This window comes from Pezoporus wallicus, unplaced genomic scaffold, assembly GCF_028554395.1.
Source record: "Pezoporus wallicus isolate ANWC-B61680 ecotype Strahan unplaced genomic scaffold, APGP_CSIRO_Pwel_v1 contig_6944, whole genome shotgun sequence".
In the NCBI taxonomy this organism is placed as follows: Eukaryota; Metazoa; Chordata; class Aves; order Psittaciformes; family Psittacidae; genus Pezoporus; species Pezoporus wallicus.
In genome coordinates, this window is record NW_026636656.1 from 637,575 (window position 1) to 661,338 (window position 23,764).

Below are 23,764 nucleotides of genomic sequence, written 5' to 3' on the forward strand. Positions count from 1 at the left end.
TGTTACCTGGGCCAGGGAAGTTAGGATAATATGAACCATTATGCAGTGTTCTTCTGTATTGCATGTCATAGCTGTGGCTGTGAAGTAACTTCTTTTTCACATCCTGTTCGTATGCTTCTGAGACAGATTAATTTTTTTAATTTGTATTTTTATGTGCTAGGAGGGTTATCCACATTTAAGAGTTTGATTAGGTTCCTCAGTGTTAATAATAGGACTTAGAGTATACAAGTAAATGTCATGTAAATATAAATGACAAAAGAATAATCTCAGTTCTGGGGAAGTTAAGAGTGATTAGACTAAAACTGGGAAAACATCTAGATTTAACTAATCAGGAACGAAACAGGAACCACCCTAAGGGAATTATAAAATGGGTATGCTACTGGGAGGGAGCGATACCAAATATGTCTTTAAAAATAAGCTTAAAAAACTGCAAAGAGGAATATGCAGTACAAGTCCTTGTTACTGAAAAGCATTTCATTTATCTGATTGCTGTGACCTGAGCTTGACAGTTGTATTCCCTCTCTAGTTTAATTTTTTCACCCCTTCAGCAGGGAAAATATGCCGTAGGTCCCAACTAGGAAGTGAGAGCTGTCTGGGCAAGCTCCCACATGTTAGTAAGGAGAATCTAGGAAAAACATTAGAAAAAAACAAGGCTTGTTGAATCTTCTATGAAATGGCAGTTTAATTGGTTATCTTAATTCTCATTGATAAATTTGATTTAGATTAACCTCATGTAAACTACTTGGTCTAGTGATTACCAAGTTTCATGACAGAAAGACAAAAAAAACACAGGTTTTTTTTGAAATTCATTGCTTTGCATGGAGGTTCTCTGCTCCTTTCCAGGCCCTCTAGTTTGTCAGATCAGGGTCTAGTAGAATTTCTGGTAGGTACAGAACTGTCACTGACACATCTTGCACATGACTGCCATTGGCATTTGAAGAAAAAGATGAAAGAATCTGGGAGGGGAAGTCGCTGAAAGGAACTGACTTTTAACTATTCCAGGTAATACATAATATTTCAAAAACTACTAATGTATTTTTACTTTATTTGTAAAAACTGGAGATGTCTTAGCTGGAAGAGACCTCTGGAGGCATCTGGTTCGGCCTCCCACTCCAACTGGGATTATTGCCAACGTCAGATCAGGTCAGCTGTAGGTTTGTCTGAAGAAGTCCTGAAAATCTCCATGGTGGCAACTCCATTGCCTCACTTGACAATTTGCTCTGGTGTTGCAGTGCCTTCCTAGTGTAGTTTTTCCTGCCAAGCCAAAATTTATGACCCTTGTTATACTCTTTGCCACTAGTGCAAAGAGTTCAGCCCTCTCATGTTTTTCTCTCACCATTAAGTAATTGTTGGCATTCTCCATAGCCTTCTCTTTGCCAGACTTCTTTCAGTATCTCCTCGCAGACCCTTAGGGCTTATTACTGCTGTCTGGTGTAGACCTTTCTGAAGCTTCTCCAGAATCAAAATGTCCTTACTGCAGTGGCAGGACCAAAACCAGGAGCAGCAGTCCAAGTGCAGCCTCACAAGTACTGAGTAGAGGAGCATAAGAACTTCGCTTGATTGGTTTCCTGTATGTCTTGTAATGTAGCCTAGTGCACTGCCTGTTTTCTTTCCAGCAATAACACACTTCTCAGGAGCAGTTTAAACTACACATTTTCAAAGAGCTGCAATTTAGAGTTTGTCGCTTAAATATGTTGCATACCAATGATAACATTCCTTATTTGTGTATTCTTTACTGCAGTAGTGTCCGTTTACCTTTTCTTCAGCTGCTGATGCTATTTGATCATACCTCAGAATCATTACTCTAGTAAAATTTAAGTGGCATCATTAGATTTGCCTGCTATTAAGATTAAAGTGATGAGTGGATAAGTTTTCTTGTATTTATTTTATGCTTTATTTGATAAACATCTACAAAGCCATTTCTGAAGTTTGTAAATGAACACTTGTGTATGTCTTTAAAATGTTAAAATGTTAAAAATGCAGACTATTCTATTTTTAAAAAGTATCTTCCATTTAAAATACATATTATGGAACAGGTAAATCCTTACTAATAACATTTTTACTCTTAGTTAAAGTTTTGAATTAGGCATTGATGTCTGTTTTCTAAAGACAAAGAGCTGCAACAATTTAAATACTTAAGGGCATTTCACAAAACTATAATAGATATGAATACATCAGGTAACAGCAGATGGAACTTTAAAATTGTGTATTATTCTGTGTTTTTCTTCACAGAAAACAAGCAGTCATACACGAGTCGGGATTTTGAACAACCCTTTGTCAAAAATAAGGGAAGATAACACAGCCATTGCAAGAGGAATTTTGACAGCTTTTCTAACCCAGAACAACAGCAACTTAAAAAGTTTCATAAGTAAACTCAGTAGGGAAGAGACAGCAAAATCCCTTGCTGCTGGAACTAAAATTACTAAATTCCTTGTCCCAGTGAGTGCAAAATTAATTAGACTGTTTTCTTTTTCACTTGATATATTTTATTGTAAGGAGACGTTGAGAATAATAGTGTTTGGCCAAATGCCATGAAGTTTGTAACACTTTTACAGTTTCTGCTCTAGCAGATTTGCGTCTTTGACAACTTTTATGTGATGGAAGAATAGAGAATTTCTTGAAAGTAAAGGAAGAAAATATGAGAGTATTGAAGAATACAGAGTACAGATACTGGAATATTGAGACAAATAGTTGAATTTTTAATTGTTGATTTTATTTTTTTTAAAGCTCTCGCTTACTAAAAATTACAGTATAATGTTTACCATGAATTAAGACTTCAGAAGTAACTGTGTTTACCTTGCTGTTGTGGTTGCAAGCAGTAATAGGCACAGACTGAAGAGGTTAAGGTTAATGAGCATTGTATACTTCTGGCTAATACTTTATCGTGTGTGTCTATGAAAATTCATTGGTTTAAAATGTAAACATTATTGGTTTCAAAGTTCACATGTAAAGTAGAGCTGAGTTGTCAAGTAACAGCTGCAAACTACAGTTTCTGTTTCAGATAGAGCTATAAATTTTAGTGTTTTTAAATAGGAAAATTTGGAAGACTAAGAGAACTTGCTGGCACCATATTGGAAAACTAATTGCGTCGTGCTCTTATTTCATTGTCTGATAAATTTTGAATGACATAAAGGCAGCTAATTAAGCAGTGTATTATCTGAATTAGTCTTATCTGCTTGGTCTGTGTGTTTCTAATGAAGAAATACCTATTGGTAGCATTTAATACAGCAAGGTAATTATGACAGGTGAGGCACAGTGCTACTGTAAGCATGGTAAAGTTCCAGCATTTTTTTTCCCACTTTGAATGTCGATCTGTTACGTGTCTAACTGGATGATATTTGCTATCCCAAAACATGTTTAAAGCTGTATCCAATGGTCACATAAAATGACTGTTAGGTTTTTAGAGTATTATGCACATTTTTTTATGCCTTTTTCCTAAAAGCTCTTTTTCATGCAGCTATGTTCTGGATCATAGAGAAAGTGTTTAAACTCAGGCTCAGCTTTCCTCTGATGGTTATTCACAGTTTCCCAAAGGTAAAAACTGTATGCTATCTAGTTGGGAGACCATGACCACACCATCAGTCATGTTCTTACACTATGGCTGAGGTGGTTCTTATGTTACTACATAACTTGAAGAAAATTTTGGTTACCTCAGCTATTACAAAATCTATTTTTTGCTGCAATAATTATCTCATGCTTTACCTTTGCTTTAGGGAATGGATGTCAATACTTTTGAGAAGAAGTACAACACTTTAGGACTGGATATAATTAAAACCCACCAGATGTTCTGCCAGGAGGTTCTTAAGCTGCTTCCTGGGCAAATGGCTGTTATAAGCAATGGCAGGGTAAGAAAGAAATTAAGTCATCTCTCAGTCTCTCTGTAGATAACTTACTTCCTGGAACTTCAGGTTCAAGGTAAAGAAAATGCATTATATTGATTTCACACTTATTCAGTGTGTTGTTAGAGAATGGTATGAATGTTTGCCTTGGTTTTTATTTTGTTTTACTCCTAATTTGTATATTATCTCTGTTCCATTGAAGCTATTAGGCAAATATGTCATCACTCCCACAGCTACTTAAGAGTTAATCCTACGAAATTCTTTCAATACATTAATATTTAATGCATTACAAATGATATTTAATAATATTTTTTTGATCCTGAAGTTACCTGTATTTTACACATTTAAGATAGGATAAAATACTGCTTATATAATTAAAAAAAAAATACATTGACTGGGGTAGTATTCCAAGCTGTAAAAACTCGAATTGTTTATAAGTATTAAATTGTTAGTCTTAATTCTTGGCGTTCAAACAAAGGTACAGGATGTTTATTGTTTCAGTTTCTTGTATGTATATTCTGAAACTAATAGCCTTAACTGCAGTGTGGCTATTGCTGAACTGTGATTAAAACCCATAATACTGGGTTCACTATTTAGCACTTGTTAATGACTGTCAATACCTTATATTACAAATACAGTTTATACAAACTACTTTGAGTTATCTCTTCTATTTTCCATTTATTCCTCTACCATTAGAAAAAATAGAGGTACTGTTTCAGCATGTCATTTCCAGAAACTCTCTTTAAATTGTCATTTTAGTTGCTCTTGCGCATCCTGTTTGGCTTCTGAGATACAACTGAAATACCGCTAACAAACCCACAGAAAGCATTTTTGCTGACTAAGCACAGAAGAATTGTGTTGGCTTTTTTGTTCTCCCCCAGTGTGCAATGTTATTTTATAAATGGTTGTTACTGTATTCCATGCCTAAAAAAAAGCCCCCAAATAATGTCATATTTTAAGTTTGGAGGAAATAAGTTTCTTTAAAATACTTGGATAAATTTGATAATATATATTCATCTATCTGGAAGTAGGTTTTCACTTTAAAAGATTACTTTTAAAAAAGATGTGGGATATCCTTCCTTTCTATCCTTGCTATTTCATCACTGAAGTTTTGTATTTATGAGCAAATTATTTTTTTCTGATTATGACTTCTACAAAGGTAGCATGGTATTTCATAATCACATTATGGCTTTCTCTATCTCATGTATCATTAAAATGTATTAATTATTCAAAAGTGTAATTTTACTAGATAACCTCTCATTTCTAGGAAGAAATTGAGATTTGTGAGAGGGGGACTCAACATCAAATATACATCATGATATTCTACATATGGGGAGCCCTTTAGGCTCCTAAAGTTGATTTGGGTTGTTTTAGCCTGGTGGACTATGAGTACAAAATCCAAACAACATTCTAAAGGCTGTTTTCTGGGACTTCAAGGCACCTTCTTTTCCTTCAGATACTAAAAAAAAGTAGTTCTGTTTCTTGTCTCTGCATATCTGACATTCCTCATCCTTTGCTGTTTTCTTACTTTCTATCCATTCTGCTTCATTTGAGAAACCTTGAGAAATAAAGACTGTGTTCACTGAATTAAATGACTAAAGTGAGTGGTTGGCAGATAGTAATTGGAATTTCAGTTTAAATTATCTTAGATTTGTTTTTTCTAAATAGTGTGGTCCTTTACATAGGTATATATAATGAAGAATATCATGGATATTTTCATTGCAGCTGTTCTTTATGACTGATAATTAACTGTAATTACATAACTGTAGAAACCTAATCCTGTATAGTTACTCTACAGTTTAGTAATATATAGTTAATAATATTGGTGAGTGCTGGGGGGTGCATATTGAATATTGTTTATTCATTTAAAATTTTAGTATATTTTTGCTTACAGAAGAAACGTCATTGGGACATTCTATGCTTAACACTTTATCTCTGCCTAAGGTACTGGGTCCTTTAGATGAAAATGAATTCTATGCAGAAGACTTTCATTTGTTGGAAAAGATAACATACAGTACCTCAGCAGAGAAGATTAAAGCTATTGTCAAAGAGATGGGAAACAGTAGTAAAAGGTAAAATTCTTTTGCATTTTGAGGCTTTATGATATACTGCCATGTTTATTGCCTATGACAAATTAATAATCCTTTTGCATGGGAAATACAAAGGTTCAAATATATAGTCACAGTACTCTTCATACTATATATGTACATATATACACTCTAAAAGCACTTAAAGTGTTTGTTGTTTGCATGCTATGTATTTGCTATCTTCTTACTTAGCATCTGAGTACTTCTATGTAGACAAGTTTAACTGTCCCTCATTTCCTTTTTAGCATTTCCCTGACAGGCTTAGTATACTTACCTACTCAAACCCTTGCCCTGTTTTCTAGAAGAAATGGCACATTTGCTGAATTTTGTATCATCATTTTGCTTGGCTAATTATGCTATTTAACATAGTTTTCCACTGTATATATAAACTGTATACGTTGGATTGCAGCTGCATGTGTTGTTTACCCTGCAGCTGACAGCCTCTTTGCTATTTCCTTGTTACAGCACAGAGCAGAATAAAAAGGCACCTTGTGTTATTCAAGAGATGTGCACCCTTTTATCATTGGTAATATGTGTGATGAGGCTAAGGCATAAAGGAGATTATTGTGTGTCTGAAGAATTATATATATGTCCTCTCCAACTTGCTTCATAACGTTGGTGCAGATCTGCTAAATTACTCCAAATACTTCGTCTACTTTCACTGTACTTAGAACCAAGAGACGGGTATAGCTAACTGCAAACAATACCTTCTAGCTTTTGTTTACTTAAGAGTAATTATAATGATACTAAGCTTGATAAAATCCAGTGCATCTTAAGACCACAACAACATCTGAGTATTGGTATTTGAAGTGAGGAAGTGCATTGTCTTTGGGAATCATTAGAAAAGGAGCATGTAGAAGCATGGGCTGTGTGGTGTTCTGACAACAGAACACCTTGCTAGACAACAGTCACACATCTGTTAATTGAAGAAGTGTAAAGATGAGTTCTAGCCAGATTTTCATCTAAGGATGCAGATTGTGTTCAAAGAAAAGAGCAGAATTATATTATTTTTACAATGTCTATTGACTTTCTGTGTCTAAGTATCATTTCCTGCATTTGGAAGGACTGGCACAACTGAAAGAATAACTACCAGAAAAAGTCAAGAAGAGATAGAAATATCGAGAAGATAACTAGTGAGAAGCAAAACCTATTTAATCAAATGTAAAGACTTGGTGACACTGAAAGAGGACTATCAGGGGCTGCAGTGATAGGACAAGGGGTAATGGGTTCAAACTAAAACGGGTAGTTCAGGTTAGATATAGAGAAGAAGTTTTTTACTGTGAGGGTGGTGAGGCCCTGGAAGAGGTTTCCCAAAGAAGTGGTAAATGCTCCATCCCTGGCAGTGTTCAGGGCCAGACTGGACAAAGCCTTAGGTGACATGGTCTAGGGTGAGGCATGCCCGCCCATGGCAAGGGGGTTGGAACTATATGATCTTAAGGTCCTTTACAACCCAAGCCATTATATGATTTTGTACTAAAGTTTCTATGGAAATTCCAGTAAGAAATAAAATACATAGAATGATTTGGGTTGGAAGGGAACTTAATCATCTAGTTCCAAGCTTCTATCGTGGTGTCCTGGGTTCAGCAGTAGCAGTCATGTTTCTCCTTCTTGGTAGCTGGTGCAGTGCTGTGTTTTGACTTTCAGCCTTGGGAACAGAGCTGATAACAATGATGTTTTGGTTTGGCCAAGGACTTTGTGAGCCTCATGCTCTGCCAGGGGGGAGGGGAAGCCGGGAGGAAGCAGAGACAGGACACCTGACCCAAACTGACCAAAGAGGTATTCCATACCACAGCACATCATGCCCAGGATGTAACTGGGAGTTAGACGGAAGGGCTGAGAGACTGCAGGGTTGGAGGAGGTATCGGTTGGTGCTTGGTCGGGCTGGGGGGCCGAGTTATCGGTTGGTTGGTAGTGAGGTGTTGTATTCTCTTCCTTTGTTATTTCCTTTGTCATTGTTATTATTGGTGGTAGCAGTAGTGATCTGTGTTACACCTTAGTTACTAAACTGTTCTTATCTCAACCTGTGGGAGTTGCATTCTTTTTGATTCTCCTCTCCATCCCTCTGGGAGTAGGGGGAGGGAAAGAAGGGGGGGAGTGAGTGAATGAGTTACTGGACTGGGTTTAAACCACGACACATGGGCAGGGATGTCGTCCACTAGACCATGTTGCTCAAAGAAAGACACCAGAATGCTCTATAAAGAGCTATAAATGTCACCAGATTGCACCATGCAAACTGTGAGGCTGAATGGCAATTCTGCTAGTTCTGCATCACTTAATTTTTAGAAGTGTACAGTTCACAAGCTGTAAGGCAGTAGTGGTTCTTGGTTATTTTCATGCCAAAGATTTTATTCAAAGCTACAAATCTTGAGGTGACAATCGTTTTAGAGAGTCCAGGTTTGGGATGTGGGCTTTTAAAATATCCGTTACGCAGACAGACGTACATTAAAATGTGAATGTTGTACTTCTAATGAAAAACAAATTATATGTGCCTGATTTACTACAGTGGCAGTGATTTGATTATGAAAATAGATGCCCTACTGTCATCTTTGCTGAAAACAGAGATGAGACAGGATGTTGAATTACTCAAAGAACAGCATAGGTAAGTTCTCTCTGTCGTGATACTGCATTTATAATATTGTGTTTATAATACTGCATTTAAAATGTACTGATGACAGCATGTCTTCAGAAACTTGAGTAAGCATTCCAGTTTTAAAAGAAGCTGTTGATTCTATGGTTGTATGAACAACCTGTTCATCTGCCCTAGCATAAATAAAGTAATTAGGAATGCCTAATGATTTTCCAGTCTTATCTTTTGCTAAAAAAAGGTGATTACAATTGATATGAATGGTGATCTGGAGTTAAAAAACTCTTGAGTTCATACATTTACTAAAATGTTAGAAATAGTTTCACAAATTAGAGCTAAAAGAACCCCCCACTAATTTTCATTAATGTGGAATACTCTAGCACAGCTGTTTCTATTTGTGTACCTTGAGTCGTATTGGCAAAACTAATATACATATCCTTATTTCTGTATAAGTTTGTGACTTAGTAGTGTCATTCTTGCCCACAGCTAAATACAGAGCTTTCAAATGTAATTCAAAATTATTATTGTTGAGGATACAAAGAGTCAAATGACTATAGCAGTATAACAGTATTCAGTAGTCTGTTTTAAATGGCTAACACCTTTTCCAAAGCTATAATAATAAGAGCCAGTACTATGCTACGTATTGGAGGGAGTTTGTCTCTAGTCAACATTTCTAGGTATATATTGTATGGAAAACTCGTTTAGATAGTCCATTTTGTGTATTTATAGCATGTTTTTAAGTGATGTTTACTAACATTTCCTTCCTGTAGATCCAGAGTACTTCAACTAGGGTCTTTTTTTACTTAGTCTAATCAAGCTTATCAAACTAAATTATTTTCTGGAATGCATAAAGCTTATCCGATCTATCAAGTTTCACACTTTTCAGATGCTGTTTTCCCCCCTGTTTTTTTAAAACTGGCACTGCCAGCACTTGCCAAATCTAATGCTTCTAGATATCAGTAAAGGAAACTGTAGACCAGTGACCAGAAGGCCAAGGAAAACACATAGCAAAATTTTATTTGATTAATTTTGTTATGGGGCATGTATTTAATCAACAGTCGGTATGGATCTTCGTAGATTAATGCTAAATCTTTAGTTGCTGTTAATGTTTAGCTTTTCTAGTGGCATCACAGGGAACAGTAATGGTTACTGGTTGAAACAAGGAAAACATTTTCATGAGCAGTAAAATCTAAAGTGCCTCTGATATTACAAATTCATACCTAAAAATGTTTCTTATTTCCACAAATAGAGTTTAGAGCTTTCATGTCATTTATTTTCTCATACCTTTTTTTTTTTTTTTTAACAGTGTAGTAAAAGTCAATCCCCAACAGAATGAACCATTCTATGATGTTGTTGCTGTTGTGGATCCATTGACAAGAGAAGCACAGAAGATGGCTCAGTTACTGATTGTAAGATGGTGGTCATTTCTTTTAATTTGCTATTTCTTGCTAAACTTTTTTTACTAAACTTTTTCTAATTTGCATGTACAGTGTAGTAACAGGGTAGAAAAACTTCAGGTATTTTAAAAATAGACATTTAGCTATTTAAATTCATATTTAAAAGTTGGGGAGGATCTAATTCATCATTGTAAGTACCTTATTTGCAAATAAAATTCAGAAGGAGAGGGGACCAGACTTCTTAAAAGCAAGTCCATAAATGCTCTTTATAGTTAGTAGAAGGAAAGGAGGAGATTGTCTGCATAATAACAGAGGAAAAGGATCTCCCGTCTCAAAATCTTAAGAGGCATATGCTTCTTTCCATTAAACCAGATCACCTTATTTTCCCGTGTACCTAAATGAGGTGGTCTAAATTTGTCCCGTAATATCATCATAAGAAGATTGGACTATAAAACTTCCAGCTCTTGCAAGGGTATTTCTTAGTTGATTAATGCTGCCAGGCATATCTGGAAGTCTTCCATTGTGTGTAGCTAGTGATCGTCTAAAGAGTATCAGTCCTGAAAACATAGCTCCTAAAATGATTCTTTTTTTCTCTAGCTGCAGAATATCACTCTACCTCTGGTTCCTTTATAGTTTCTCATAAAAATGTAAATTTTGTCTTCTCTTTATGGTCTGTTACAATTCTGAAGTCTGTAACTTGATTCAATTCCTGCATCCTGTTTTATCTTTTTCTCTGCAGTAATTATGAAAGTTTCATAAATTCTTACACTGCTTTTTTCCCTTCCATTTTTACATCCTCTTATGCATTTTCTATCAAAAGTTGAAACATCCACTCACTCTTCATGCATAATGTGAAGCAAAGTAAAAGACTTAAAAAAATACGTATTTCAAGACTCTGAAATATTACCTTTTCTCTAGAATCAGATCTTTTGTTTCACCATTCTCAGTTAAAATGAAAGCTTGGTACTACCAAATAAAAATATTAACTGATGGGACGAGTTTTATGTCTTGCTTGAAGGAAAAGTCCAGTGCAGGTACACATCATTTTGGACGCAGCATCTTTATTTGAGAAGTGGGTTTTTTTCGATGTTTAAAATTCTGGGTGTGTTTTAGTGGATGAGACCAGCTAGTACTGGTTACACATGATTTTTATTCCAGATAATAATTGCTTGAGTCACTTTGACCTCTGTTTTGATTCTGGAGGCCTTTAGCCCACGTCATATAATAATTTCCCTTGTTATGCTTCCAGTGCTGTTGGGTTCCTATTTCCTGCTTCTTCACTTGTCGTCACCCTTATGCCATTTCTTAGTCGTTATTTTTTGTCTCAGTAGTTTTACAGTGATGGTATTCAGGTGACAGAAAGGATGGGAATGAGAAACTAGAGCAGAACAGGTCCGTACGACTAAATGAAGTTATAGCACTATAGTGAAGAATATGTGTATCCTTGGGTTGAAGTGAGGAAAGAAAAAAAATGTTTATAATAAGAGAGATTTAAGGATGACCATTGACTTGCTTTGTTCCAAATGTACTTGCTGCTACAGTAATTTTAGATTTTAGCCTTAGTGGTATCAGTATTTTAACTTAGCTTTAATATTTGCTTTTCTAATCATATCCATAAAGGTAGACACAGCTGCTTTATTCTTTCAAATAAGCACTTTGGATCAGAAACTACAGAAATTAAGACAATTTGATAAAGGTTTTTAAGAGTGTTTTAAGGAAATTAATAACCTTGGTAACTTAAAATAGATTGCTCACAAAAATAAGAAAAAAATTACTGCCCTAATATTATGGTTCTGATATAACAGCATCCAGAAAATTAGTATTTTTAAAATGAACAGATGAAGATATTGAGAAAGAGTGGAAATAGTTTAGCTTGCAGGAATGTTTTGAAGTTGATTGAATAGTTTAATACATCATTAATCTACTGCTGACATTTAAAAATCATTAACTAATTAAGTATTAAAGTAATTCTCTGAGCTTTGCTATATTTAACAATTTACTGCATACAACTATTTTAGTAAGAGTTAAGTCATTGTTTTAAGTTGGTTATTAATAAAAGGCATGTGTTGTACTCACAGACTTTCAAGTGCTTTAAAATCTGGAAAATGCAATAGAAGAAAGGTGATAATTTACTCAAGCACTGGAAAATAGGGATAGCTGCTCTTTAAAATACTGCTTCACTAGGGGACAACATTAACATTTTGACTATTAAGAATATCATGTGCTAAATCATGCAGTTTTAGAAAAGGTCAGATCTTTATTTGGAATATCTGACAGCATCCCTTAATACACAGATATATTTAGAACTTGAAAATGTTTGAGATTTCTGCTGAAGCTTGAGAAGTGACAGCATGTCACAAGGATAACTTTGTCTTATTTTCAAAGTGTGGTGATTACCAAGAACCATTTTTTACAGAGATTTTTTTTTTCTGTAGGTACTTAAAGACATCATCAATATGAAACTTAGGTTGTTTTTGAACTGCAGATCTAAGCTGTCAGAAGCACCTCTGAAGAGGTAGGTAGTTTATAGATTTTCTTACAAGTATATGTTCTGGTTTGGTTTGGAAAAAGTGTTATCAGTGTATCTCCCTTTAAAAAGTAAAGAGTGGTTCGTATTTCTGGTTTCTTTTGTTGCATTAGTTACTTTGAGTGGAAGTTGAATACTACCTAAGCAGTTTGCACTTGTCTAGAGAAAAATTCTAAGGTCTCAAATATGGGATCATAGGGAAGTGATCTAATCCATCACATGCACCTCATGAGTAATCCTTAAAGAAGTTAATGGAGAGTCTTTCATGAGTCTTTCTGTGACAACTTGCAGAGGGAGATTGTTTGCCTAACTTGGTCACTTCTTTCAGCCCACAGTCTGCGCAAGGATTTTTACAGGTTAAGAGCACTTAAAAATTAATTTCATCTGAGTCAATGTAGAGTCTGCATTTGAGACCTCATTATAATTAAGAATGTACCGTGAAAGTATCTGTCTTAAACTGAAATGTCTTAGCTGTCCAAAGAACAGGGTTCACTAATTCAGTTACAGATGCTTATACTGAAGTGAATTCTGCAGAAGAGATTCCTTTCCCTCTAAGTGAAATGTTTAAGCGGTGCCATCACTTTGGCGGATATTTTACCTATAATCGTATTATGAGAAAGGCCAGTGGTAGTGCCTGCCCTCTAATCAGCAGACTAGAGAATTCATCACTTGCCCATGAAACAGAAGTCCTTCCTTTCCGTTTGGTTTGAAAGGAATTGAACTCACAAACTCACACCTCTTGTACTGCATGAGAGTGTCTTAATTGTAAATCTTCTGAGTATCTTACGTGAACATTGTCATGATTGCTTTTAAAGCTAGGCACTTTGCAGGTGCTAGTGCCTGGTTCTTTCCCTGTGCTTGGGAGGGGTGAGAGGAAAAAGTGTTCTGACATCTGCTCTGTGGCAAGTTGTATTTTTCTTGCAGCAATGGTTTCTTATGAAATGCATCCATATACTAGCCCAGATAATTTGTGGGAAAGTTGTATTCCTCATTAGGGGTACAGACTTTTTTAACTTTTCATAGTAATTAATGTCCTATTTTTTTCCCCTTACGAAGCACTCATTGCTTGCTGCTTTCACTTTCCATCTTCAATGCTGTTCTTTCTCTGTTCTTATTTTGTTTAACGTCAATAGAGAAGGGAAGAAAATCAATTATTGTTGCAAGGAACTTATACCTGGGGAATACATAGCCTAAGAGCTGGAAAGCTCTGTCTTTGCTGCTGCAAGTGTCAGGACCTGTTCCCAAAGACTCTTCTTTTACTAGATATTAGTCCTGCTTAGTTTAGAGAATTCAAGATATTTCACAATTAAGATGTTTAGATGCACCTCTTGGATATACACCTTTCCAGCCGTTCAGAATGTTAATGGGAACCATGCACTTTCACAGTAAGAAAATATCAAAAGTGAATAGGTATGTGTTTATCTTCCAGCCCATTTGAGATGCTGTATGCATTGTCTGTCAGTATTCCAAAAGAACAGGGAGCTACTCTGGCTCCAAACATCATTAATTTGGTAAATATTCATGATGTTTTAAAGTATTTTAGAAGAATTTCATTTTTGGAACTTCATGCTGCATAAATGTATTATGGTTTTTAACACTTCTTTTCAACAGCTTCTATCGTTTTGTTCTGGAACCAGAATTAACTTATGGGATCAACAAGCACCTTCCTTCTGAACCTGTGGCAAAATTCTTAGAATTGCCAGAATCACCCCTTTTGACTCTAAACATGATCACTCCTGAAAGCTGGTTGGTTGAAGCAGTAAACAGTTCCTGTGATCTTGATAACGTTCATTTACAGGGTGTAAGTAATAGTTTGTAAACATTATAAAACTTGCGTTGGGCCTTTCACTTCAAGAGGGAAATAGAAATATTGTAAGAATTTTTTGCCTGTTTTCCAGAAAACAAAACAGTTAAGGGATTCTGTCTATTAGCTTTCTATTTCTCTTTTATTTTTTAAATATTTTTGGTAGTAATAGGATTAATCTAGATAAATCTTCAAATAAACCTGAATATAGGGTCATTTATTAATCCAGATGAAAATATATTTGAGCCTTTTTTAGTTCACAGTTTTTTAATTACATTTTTAATCCCTCAGCTTCAAAGTCACTAGAACTGTTTCATTAAGGTTATGCAAAATATTGAGGATGTTTGATTAACCAAAGGTGTATATTATGGAAGGGGTATTGTGAAAATAAAGGTTGGGGTTTACCTTACCAAGGCTGAGATGCTTCAGCTTCCTCAACAATGGAGAGAACATTCCTCTAGACAGTGAGTCATTCTCTTTTATCTTGGATACCTATTTTAAAGTTGAGTGAAGTTCCTCCTGGAAGGGTTTTTCTCTTTTTTTTTTTTTTTTTGACAGTTAAATTTAGTTGAGGGAAATCCCGCACAACACATTTGTCATTGTAATATGTTGCTTTTCCCACATAGTTAAATGATGTAATTTATTGATGAGATGTTCCTTCCACAGATAAAAGGGACAGTTACAGCAGAATATGAACTAGAATATATATTGCTTGAAGGACATTGCTTTGATGTGACAACTGGACAACCTCCTCGAGGGTTACAGTTCACTCTGGGCACAAAGAATAATCCTGTCATGGTTGATACTATTGTGATGGCCAACCTGGTAAGTATTAAGTACAGAAATAGTTGTTACTGTTTCCACTCTTCATGAGAATTCCTTAGGAGCTTTGTGTTCTTTAAATCCATTTTGCTGTGTTGTAAGCTCAGTAACACTACAGGTACCAGGAGCATCCTGATCTCCACGCAGCCTTCTCTTCTCTAGGCTGAACAGCCCCAACTTCCTCTGCCTGTCTTCATATGGGAGGTGCTCCAGTCCCCTGATCATCCTCGTGGCCCTTCTCTGGACTTGTTCCAACAGTTCCATGCCCTTTTTATGTTGAGGTCACCAGAACTGCACACAATACTCCAGGGGAGGTCTCACAAGAGCAGAGTAAAGGGGCAGGATCACCTCCTTTGACCTGCTGGACACGCTCCTTTTGATGCAGTCCAGGATACGGTTGGCTTTCTGGGCTGCGAGCGCACGCTGAAGCTGGCTCATGTTCATTTTCTCATCAACCAACACCCCCAAGTCCTTCTCCGCAGGGCTGCTCTGAATCTCTTCCCTGCCCAACCTGTAGCTGTGCCTGGGATTGCTCCGACCCAGGTGTAGGACCTTGCACTTGCCATGGTTAAACTTCATGAGGTTAGCATCAGCCCACCTCACAAGTGTGTCGAGGTCCCTCTGGATGGCATTACTTCCCTCCAGCGTATCAACCGAACCACACAGCTTGGTGTCATCGGCAAACTTGCTGAGGGCACACTCAATCCCACTGTCCATGTCACTGACAAAGATGCTGAACAAGACCGGTCCCAACCCCCATCCCTGAGGGACACCACTCGTTACTGGTCTCCAGCTGGACATTGAGCCATTGACCACAACTGTTTGCATGCGGCCATCCAGCCAGTTCTTTGTCCACCCAGTAGTCCATCCATCAAATTGATGCCTCTCCAATTTAGAGACAAGGATGTCGTGTGGGACAGTGTCGAACACTTTGCACAAGTCCAGGTAGATGACATCAACTGCTCTACCCCTGTCCATGAGTTCTGTAGCCCATCATAGAAGGTCACCAAATTGGTCAGGCAGGATTTCCCCTTAGTGAAGCCATGCTGGCTGTCACCAAGCACCTTGTTGTTTTTCATGTGCCTTAGCATGCCTTCCAGGAGAATCTGCTCCAAGATTTTGCCAGGCACAGAGGTGAGGTGTTACCCATCTACTATTCTTTGTTCTCTGTAAATACTGTATCACAAGGAATAAAATGCTTAAACTGTAAATCTCTGATTTTTACACAAGTATTGAAGACAGTCTCAACATTAGAGGTTGTTCAGCATGATGAAACTTAATGATTCTTCACATTCCAAAGCATGCTTTGTCTGGCTTTCACATAATGATAGCTGTATGCGGTGTTCCTAAATTGGGAAGGAGTTGTGTTGGCCTGGAAAATTGTTCCAGACAAAAATTTGAATTTAGAAATAAGCTTTTCAATTTAGGGTCAGTTTAACAACTGCTTTTTTAGCTAGGGTCAGTTTCTTTACCTGCTCATTTACTTGCTGTTAGAGATTTTATATACAACTCAGTTTCAGCTAGAGCCAAATGACATTCAGACGAACATCAAAGACATTCAGATGGACATACAGTTGGTTTCATCACTGCCATAGTGCTTTTAGGGCTAGTATGAGAGTAGGTGATGAGACTAACCTTGTCTGCAGTACCAAATGTGGAAGAATTGACTTTTGCATGTGTACACGGTCAATTCTGAAATACTGACAGAACAGTTGCCTGTCTTTCCTTTTTTTCATAGGGGTATTTTCAGCTGAAAGCAAATCCAGGTGCTTGGACACTGAGGTTGCGTAAAGGAAGATCTGAAGAGATCTATCGAGTTTTTTCGTAAGTATTGACCCATCTTTTGAAAACATAAATGAATTTGAAAATGCAGCAGATTTTGAAAAGATCTGACAGTACTGAAGGAAAATGAGTAAAAATAACATGAGAAAATTAGAACCAGGAGCAAATGATGATTTAAAGTTTGTAAGAGATAGCTTACTTCCTGAGAGTGTAAACAGCATCTTCATAAGCTGGAGGAAGTACCATGAATTTCCCTCTTATATTTTTTTGCACCCCTAAGGGTGCCTCTGAATGCAGTTGTTGATGGGTGGCATCTTTTTTTAACAGGAGCATTATATTAATTTCAAAGCTATGTTTTTTTCTTCAGTTAATTCTGAGTGTTTCTTAGTCACCTAACTCATCAAAGAATCATGGCTGTTACACCTTTGCCTTAGGATATAGAAGCACCTTTCAATTCCATACCCTGGCTACACGTCGGCTGTGCCACATTTCTCTCTCTCGGGAGAAACACCAAGAGAGGGAAATGGAAAGAAGTCACATAGTACTCCAGTAACTGGCATTTAGTTGCCGCCTATATAGCTTATAGATCTGTAATTTCCGTGGTCAGTTTTCCTGTGAGGAACATACACTAGCCACCATTCCAAGTATTCCTTCCTTGGAAGAATCATATTTTTTCTCACTTTCTATGTAACAGTATAGATCTGAACCATATGTGGGCTTCCTCTTGAAGCTTTGGATATGATCTCTTCTGGAGGAACAGTATAGTTTCCATTTATTTCAGCTTCAGTTCTTCCTTCCCTTCCACCCCATTCCTGTAATTCTGTGGGCTGAAACAGGTCTATTTTTTATAAAATATTTGTTATTACGTGGAGTTCAGGAACACATGGTCCCATATGATGTTTAGTCATCAGCTGCTGTTAAAAAATGAAAAAAAAAAAAATTGATTAGTTTTAATGCTGTTTTGAATACTTAGTTAACGCATCAGTTTCAGGAATCAGGAAACGTTAATGGGATATTAGGGTCATTCTATTTGTTTGTGATTTTCAATTTTTTTTTTTCCAGAAACCACTAACAATCTGTTGAAAAAGCAGAAAAACATAGTCTGTATCCTAAGAAGTTCACTTAATCTCCACCAGCTGTAGCTATATCTTTTAATTTAATTTAATATAACATTCAATTCTTAAGATATATAAAGTGATTTATGGAAGATATCGTGGTTTAAAAATACAATGTAATGAGCTGTAGTTGAATTTAAAAATGTAACAAAAATGTAACAAACCACTCAACATTTTAGGATGGATCAAAGGAAACTTAAATTATCTGCCATTTTTTAAGATCCCTGATTTTCCCTAAGAAGTAATACAGATAAGCTTAACTGACCTCAGTGAAGTTATGCAAAATTAATACTTGATGAGGAATCTAAGCAAAAACGTTTATTTAGTTTAATTATTACAAGCCATAGGCTTAGAGTATGATGGCTGAAGTATGATTGGGAGGCTGTACCAGAATATTTGATATTACTTTTACTGATATCGGTATTAATAGTATCAAATTGCTATCAGAACTTCAACAACTATTTGATAGGATGGGATTTTGCCAAGAGGTATTGCAGTGTATTCTCCATCCTGACGTACTAGTTATATCTTCTCCTGTTGAACGTTCTCATCTCCTGTGAGTGAGAGGAGCTGTTTTCTTTGTATCACAGGCCTGTACATTATAATGTTAGTTTCAGGAGAAATATAGCATTTGAAGTTACAGCATGCTCTACACCTCAGTTCCTATTTGCTTCTCTCATAGTTATATGTAATACAAATGCAAGTAACTAATTTTTACTTTATCTAAATACAGCAGCTTTTGAAATAAGCTTTTTTTTTTTTTTCATCCCCTGAACACTGCTTCTAACAAGGGTCACTATTTTGAAGCAGTCACACTTGTAAATCAATTCACTATTGATAAATTACTATAAATATTACAGAAATGAAAATTGGTATATTTAAGCAGCAGTCTGAGCACTATTATTGGAACTTTAATTCTGTGATGTTGGTAAGAAAAAAGGTAGTTACTGCAAGATAAAACTGCAGAAATTAGTTTATATCTAAAGATATATATATATAAGCTCCTACTGAATGTTTTGGTTTTTCAGAAGGCAGGTAGGTATTTATTTCTATTTATTTTAAAAGTATGTAGGTGTTTTGGAACATTTAAAAGCTGTGACATAGTTTTGTACAGCAATTATATAACAATAAAGTAGTTGTTAAGTATTTAATAGTGCTCTCAGTATGCAAGACATTGTGCTTGGATTTAAAAAAAGTTGTGCCTACTTTTAATCAGTTTACAAACTGAGTTACACTAACGGTGTTCAGTATCTTTCAGGAAAAACAACACAAGATTCTTTCTGGTTTTGCTAAAGAAATTTATAAATCATGATCCAGTTCTTCCAATCCCCAGGTTATATTCAAAACCTTACTCACCTTGTTTGAAAGGTACATCTGTTTACATGAATAAAATCACAGCATGCTGAATATTGTATGCACAGGGACAGAAAAAATATGAGAGGTCCTGTATAAAATTCATCGCACTGAATTAAAATTAAAGAACAGTGATGGACTCTATTTTTTCAGAGATACCCACCAAAAAAGGGTGGCTATCCTATTCTGTGATGTAGTTGGGTGACTAGGTACTGAAGTATTCTGACAGGAAAAGAAGTTACCGTAGTGTAATAGTAGGAAGTATACGAAGAAGTGAATGGAGGAACAGATAAATTGTATCTTGAGACCAGTGTTAAGTGTCCAAGGTAACTAATGGCAGCTATCACTATTTTCAGTTCATTGTTCATACTGGGATGGAAACTTGGCACACTGAGTGCTGTGCAGAGGAAAACAATTGGCACTCAGCAAAGATAGAGCCAACAGTGAGGGATCCACTCACAGATCCTTATATCACAGAGATATAAGGAGCCAAAGTGATGTTACTAAATTTACAGCTAAACCAAATACACATTGTAAAGACTTTGGAAAATCATCTTCATTGGCGGAGCTGCAGAGCTGGATACAGAATGTGTAATTGAGATTTTGAGGTAGCTGAGTGAATAACAGAAAAATTTGATTGTGTAAAACCTGAGGGCAAAACTCGGAACACTGTGCCAGCTGCTGCCAGTTCTTCTATCAACAGTTTGTGGTTGGCTCTGGTTTTACTATTTTAGAGCTTTTTAATGGCAGACTTTATTTAAAATTAAGATCTGTGCCTTTTATGTTGAGTACTGTATATCCCTGTGATAGACTGTTCTCAGCCAACTGCTCATATATGCAATATTCTAAGAGTGAAAATTAGACTTCAATCAGCAGAAAAGTCAAGATAATATAGAACATTGTTTTGAGCAGGAATTGGCCATCTCTATGAAACTTAGTAATCATAGGAACATTTTGCTGATACGTATTTAATAGAATAATCAGACAACTATAGAAAATCCTGACATGTTTAGATAGGCAGTATGATACAGATTTGAAACGAGTTTTAAACAGTTATGTTTTCTAGGCAAACAAAAAAAAAAGAATCAGGCCTAAGGGGTAGCAGATTACTTTTTTAAAACAATTTTTTGTGTGCATAGGCTTAGCAAGAGGGAACCACATAATGCTGTTAAAAGACAGAAAAGATGAAAGAAAAAATATATGGGCTATTGAGGTATAAAAGCTATAAAAATTGAGGATTACATTATCACACTGTATCATAGAGTGACAGCAACATTTTTCATACTTGTTACTCAGTAGACTGCAGTAAAGTTTTGAGGTGCTTGAATGGCTTTAAACTGATGTTCAGTAGGGCAAATGTTCATGTGGTGTCTTGCACAGCCACAGCTAGGGGTAAAGTCAACAATGCCAACCAGTTGAAAGCCAGTCTTTACTATCTCAGCGCTGCGATGAAGCTTTCCCTAGACTTCTTAAAGCAGATTCATTTTAAAAGCACATTTGATGCTGTCACAAAATAGTTTCTAAGATGTTTTCCATATTTGACAGCTAAAATGTAGTTTAATATTTGAATGTAATATATACCCGTATAATGCAGAATAACATTCTGCTCTAGGTTGCTGCATTTTTAAATCTCCTGTGAAAGCCAAATTAAAAAGTGAGGGCTACCACTGTGACAGTGTCTAGTGATGAATAAAACTCGGGAAGTTTCTAAATTTAAGATATAAATAGGTGCAAGTAAAGAAATTTTATTTCTATAAATACCAGCAGTCCTAAACCTTATGCTCTAAAATGTGTGTTATTACCTGTGTTTAATGAGCCAGTGCATTTGCATGTATTTTTTGTCTCCTCACAGCCATGAAGGAACAGATTCTGTAGCTGACCTGATAGATGTTATCGTGGTATTAAACAACTTCAGAAGCAAAATTATCAAAGTCCAAGTATGTGTAAAGATGCCTTTTTTTGTCCGAGTTATTTCCTTATGTGAAATGCAACTAACACTTGTATGTCTTAGGCTGCTTGATTGGAAAATATACACTGAAATATATAATTTAGATTTTCTATAATTAAATAGAGAAGGGTGTGTAAAATCAGTGTAGTTAATTTGATCCAGTCAGGTTATACTAATTGCATGGGAAATTCTTAAATACCTGCTAAACATAAATAGGATTTCTCTCATCTAACTTAAGGTGTGTAAGAGTGGGGTCTAGGTACCTTAATCTTCCTCTCTGCTTAGCAGAATGAGAAGGAGAGTCCAAAGGACTGCTTATCCCAGCTCACATGTGTATTTAAACCAGAGGGTAACTACCTCCTGAGATATCCAGTTCTCTCCTGTGACTGGGGAGGAATTTTATGTGAAGTCCAGACACCCGAGAAGTTAAAATTAGGTACATTGAATTCTTCCCTAAGCTACCAAATTTGTGTAAATGAAATTGTTACTTTCATTCTTAAAGATGTATCAAAAAAGGGATAATGAAACACGAGTTATATTAAGGAGAAAGAACTCATAGCATTATGTTTTCTACTATTTTGTAAATAACATTTTGTGTAGGTGTCCTTGATATATCCAAATTTTAGACATCAAGAAGGAGTGAGGATGACATAAAGTTAAGTACAAAAGGCATTTTGTAAAACCACATATAGGAGTCTCTTCCCCAGTCCTGTAACCAAAAGTCCAAAACCTGGAGAAAAAGGGTAACTCTGGAACCTGATGAACCTGCCTTTGAAACACAGAGAAAAACGGTGCCATGTGGGCCTAACAGGAGAATTATACTATGTGAAAAATGGTACATACTAAGCTTATAACTAGAATATGTAAGCTCTGCCATCCAGTTGAACTGTAGAGTGACTTCACTGATACCTAGGATGTGGCTCCACAAGCATTAGCTAAGAAGATGGATGATTTAATATGAACAGAAGCATTAGCTTGAAAGTATAAACGTGAAATAAAGTGGTTTGAATTTAATATGTTCAAACATGTAGTGGTTTAGAAGCTATTTGAGTTTCAAAACCAATTAGGTGTCTTTTAATCATGGAAATTAAGGTCGGCAAACAAAATTAACTTGGACCCTTTATTAAGTGTCTGGGTAAGACAGCAGAAATTGCTGAAGTTGGATGGGAGAGTTTATATTTCAGTAACAGATGTGTTGCTTTCTCCTTATGAGAATCAGTTTCCCTCCAGGAAAGGTCTGTGCATGGTGCAATGCCCTCCTACGCTTTTTCTGCCAGGTGGTAGCTGGATCAGTAGCTCATGAGGGAAGAAAATGAGATACAATTCCCTACGCTTTTCGTTACTGTTTGCATAAAGTAGTACAGAAAGCTTGAACATGCTGTTTGGTTTTATTAATCACTACCTAATTTTTCATAATTGATTACTTTTCTTACTACAGTAAGTTCTGTACCAAGTTTGAAAGTATGAAATTACATTTTTACTGTTGGTTTAATGCAGTTCAGTAAATATTTTACTAAAATAGAAATTGGTAAGATGTTGGTCAAGCTTTAGCTAGTAAGTACACCATAGTTAGGTATCACAGCTGAAGTAGTGATTGCTATCAACTAACTTCCCAAATTCCACAAATACATTTATTTAAATGACTAGGTACAGAAAAGGCCTGATAAAATTAATGAAGATCTCCTTACTGATGGAACGACAGGAAAAAAAAGAAATCAAGAATCAGTTCTAAGGTAATGCATAATTTTCGTATACTTTAACTGTGCCAGGACATGTTTATTAGTACTCATAGCAAGTGTTTCTTACTTGATAATGATACACATATGTAAAAAGACTCTCCAAGGGATTTATAATACAAATGAAAGAGAAAGACAAACTATAATGTCTTGTGCATCTTATTATTTATTACCTTTTTAATCCCTCCTTTGCATTTCTAGTTCCTGCTTGTTGTCTCCATTGGCATTTTTATTTTGTTGTGGCAGGGAATCAATCTCGATGTGAAAATCTCAGCCAGTAATGTGGTACTCAGATGTATTAAACTGAACATCAAAAAGATGCTGCTTGTCTGCTGCTAGGTATAATTTATGAAAGCTCAAGAAGTGTTTTGGTATTTGTCCATAAAATACCTTTTACTTTAAACTTTGAGTTCTATAAATAATTGTAATAAACATCTCAAGCTTTACATTTGGAGCTAATAACTTGCAGTATTTTGAATTTCCCATATAGCATCGTAACATTTTGTTTTCAGTTGCTCATAAGTATGTTGTCTGTAGATGGTGTGTGGTTCAGGCTGATTTTGTGTTTAATTTGAATTTGTTATTTATTAAATAAAGATAAATATTCCTACAAATTTTTTATATGATTTTTGAGAATAAGGATGCTTCATCTTTGCTTAGAAAAAAAATTAGTGATTTTTTTTTTTTAATAGACTCGTGCATCCATGCTGTGGATGAGAACATGGGGTGTTGTATCAGTTTCCAAGCCATGTTAATTGTCCTTTTGAGAG

General features: G+C 35.8%; 1 protein-coding gene across 1 annotated transcript in view; it reads left to right on the forward strand.

The window, feature by feature from the left end:
• Positions 1-23,764, forward strand: part of UGGT2 (UDP-glucose glycoprotein glucosyltransferase 2) — an 86,110-nt gene that overhangs the window by 51,080 nt on the left and 11,266 nt on the right. Inside the window, exons 21-31 of the mRNA XM_057401146.1 lie at positions 2,233-2,439; positions 3,714-3,845; positions 5,784-5,911; positions 8,430-8,525; positions 9,817-9,919; positions 12,343-12,422; positions 14,046-14,235; positions 14,905-15,063; positions 16,799-16,884; positions 21,163-21,247; positions 22,906-22,991. Of these exons, the coding sequence (XP_057257129.1) occupies positions 2,233-2,439; positions 3,714-3,845; positions 5,784-5,911; positions 8,430-8,525; positions 9,817-9,919; positions 12,343-12,422; positions 14,046-14,235; positions 14,905-15,063; positions 16,799-16,884; positions 21,163-21,247; positions 22,906-22,991 (1,352 nt within the window). The remainder of the gene's footprint in view (positions 1-2,232; positions 2,440-3,713; positions 3,846-5,783; positions 5,912-8,429; positions 8,526-9,816; positions 9,920-12,342; positions 12,423-14,045; positions 14,236-14,904; positions 15,064-16,798; positions 16,885-21,162; positions 21,248-22,905; positions 22,992-23,764) is intronic.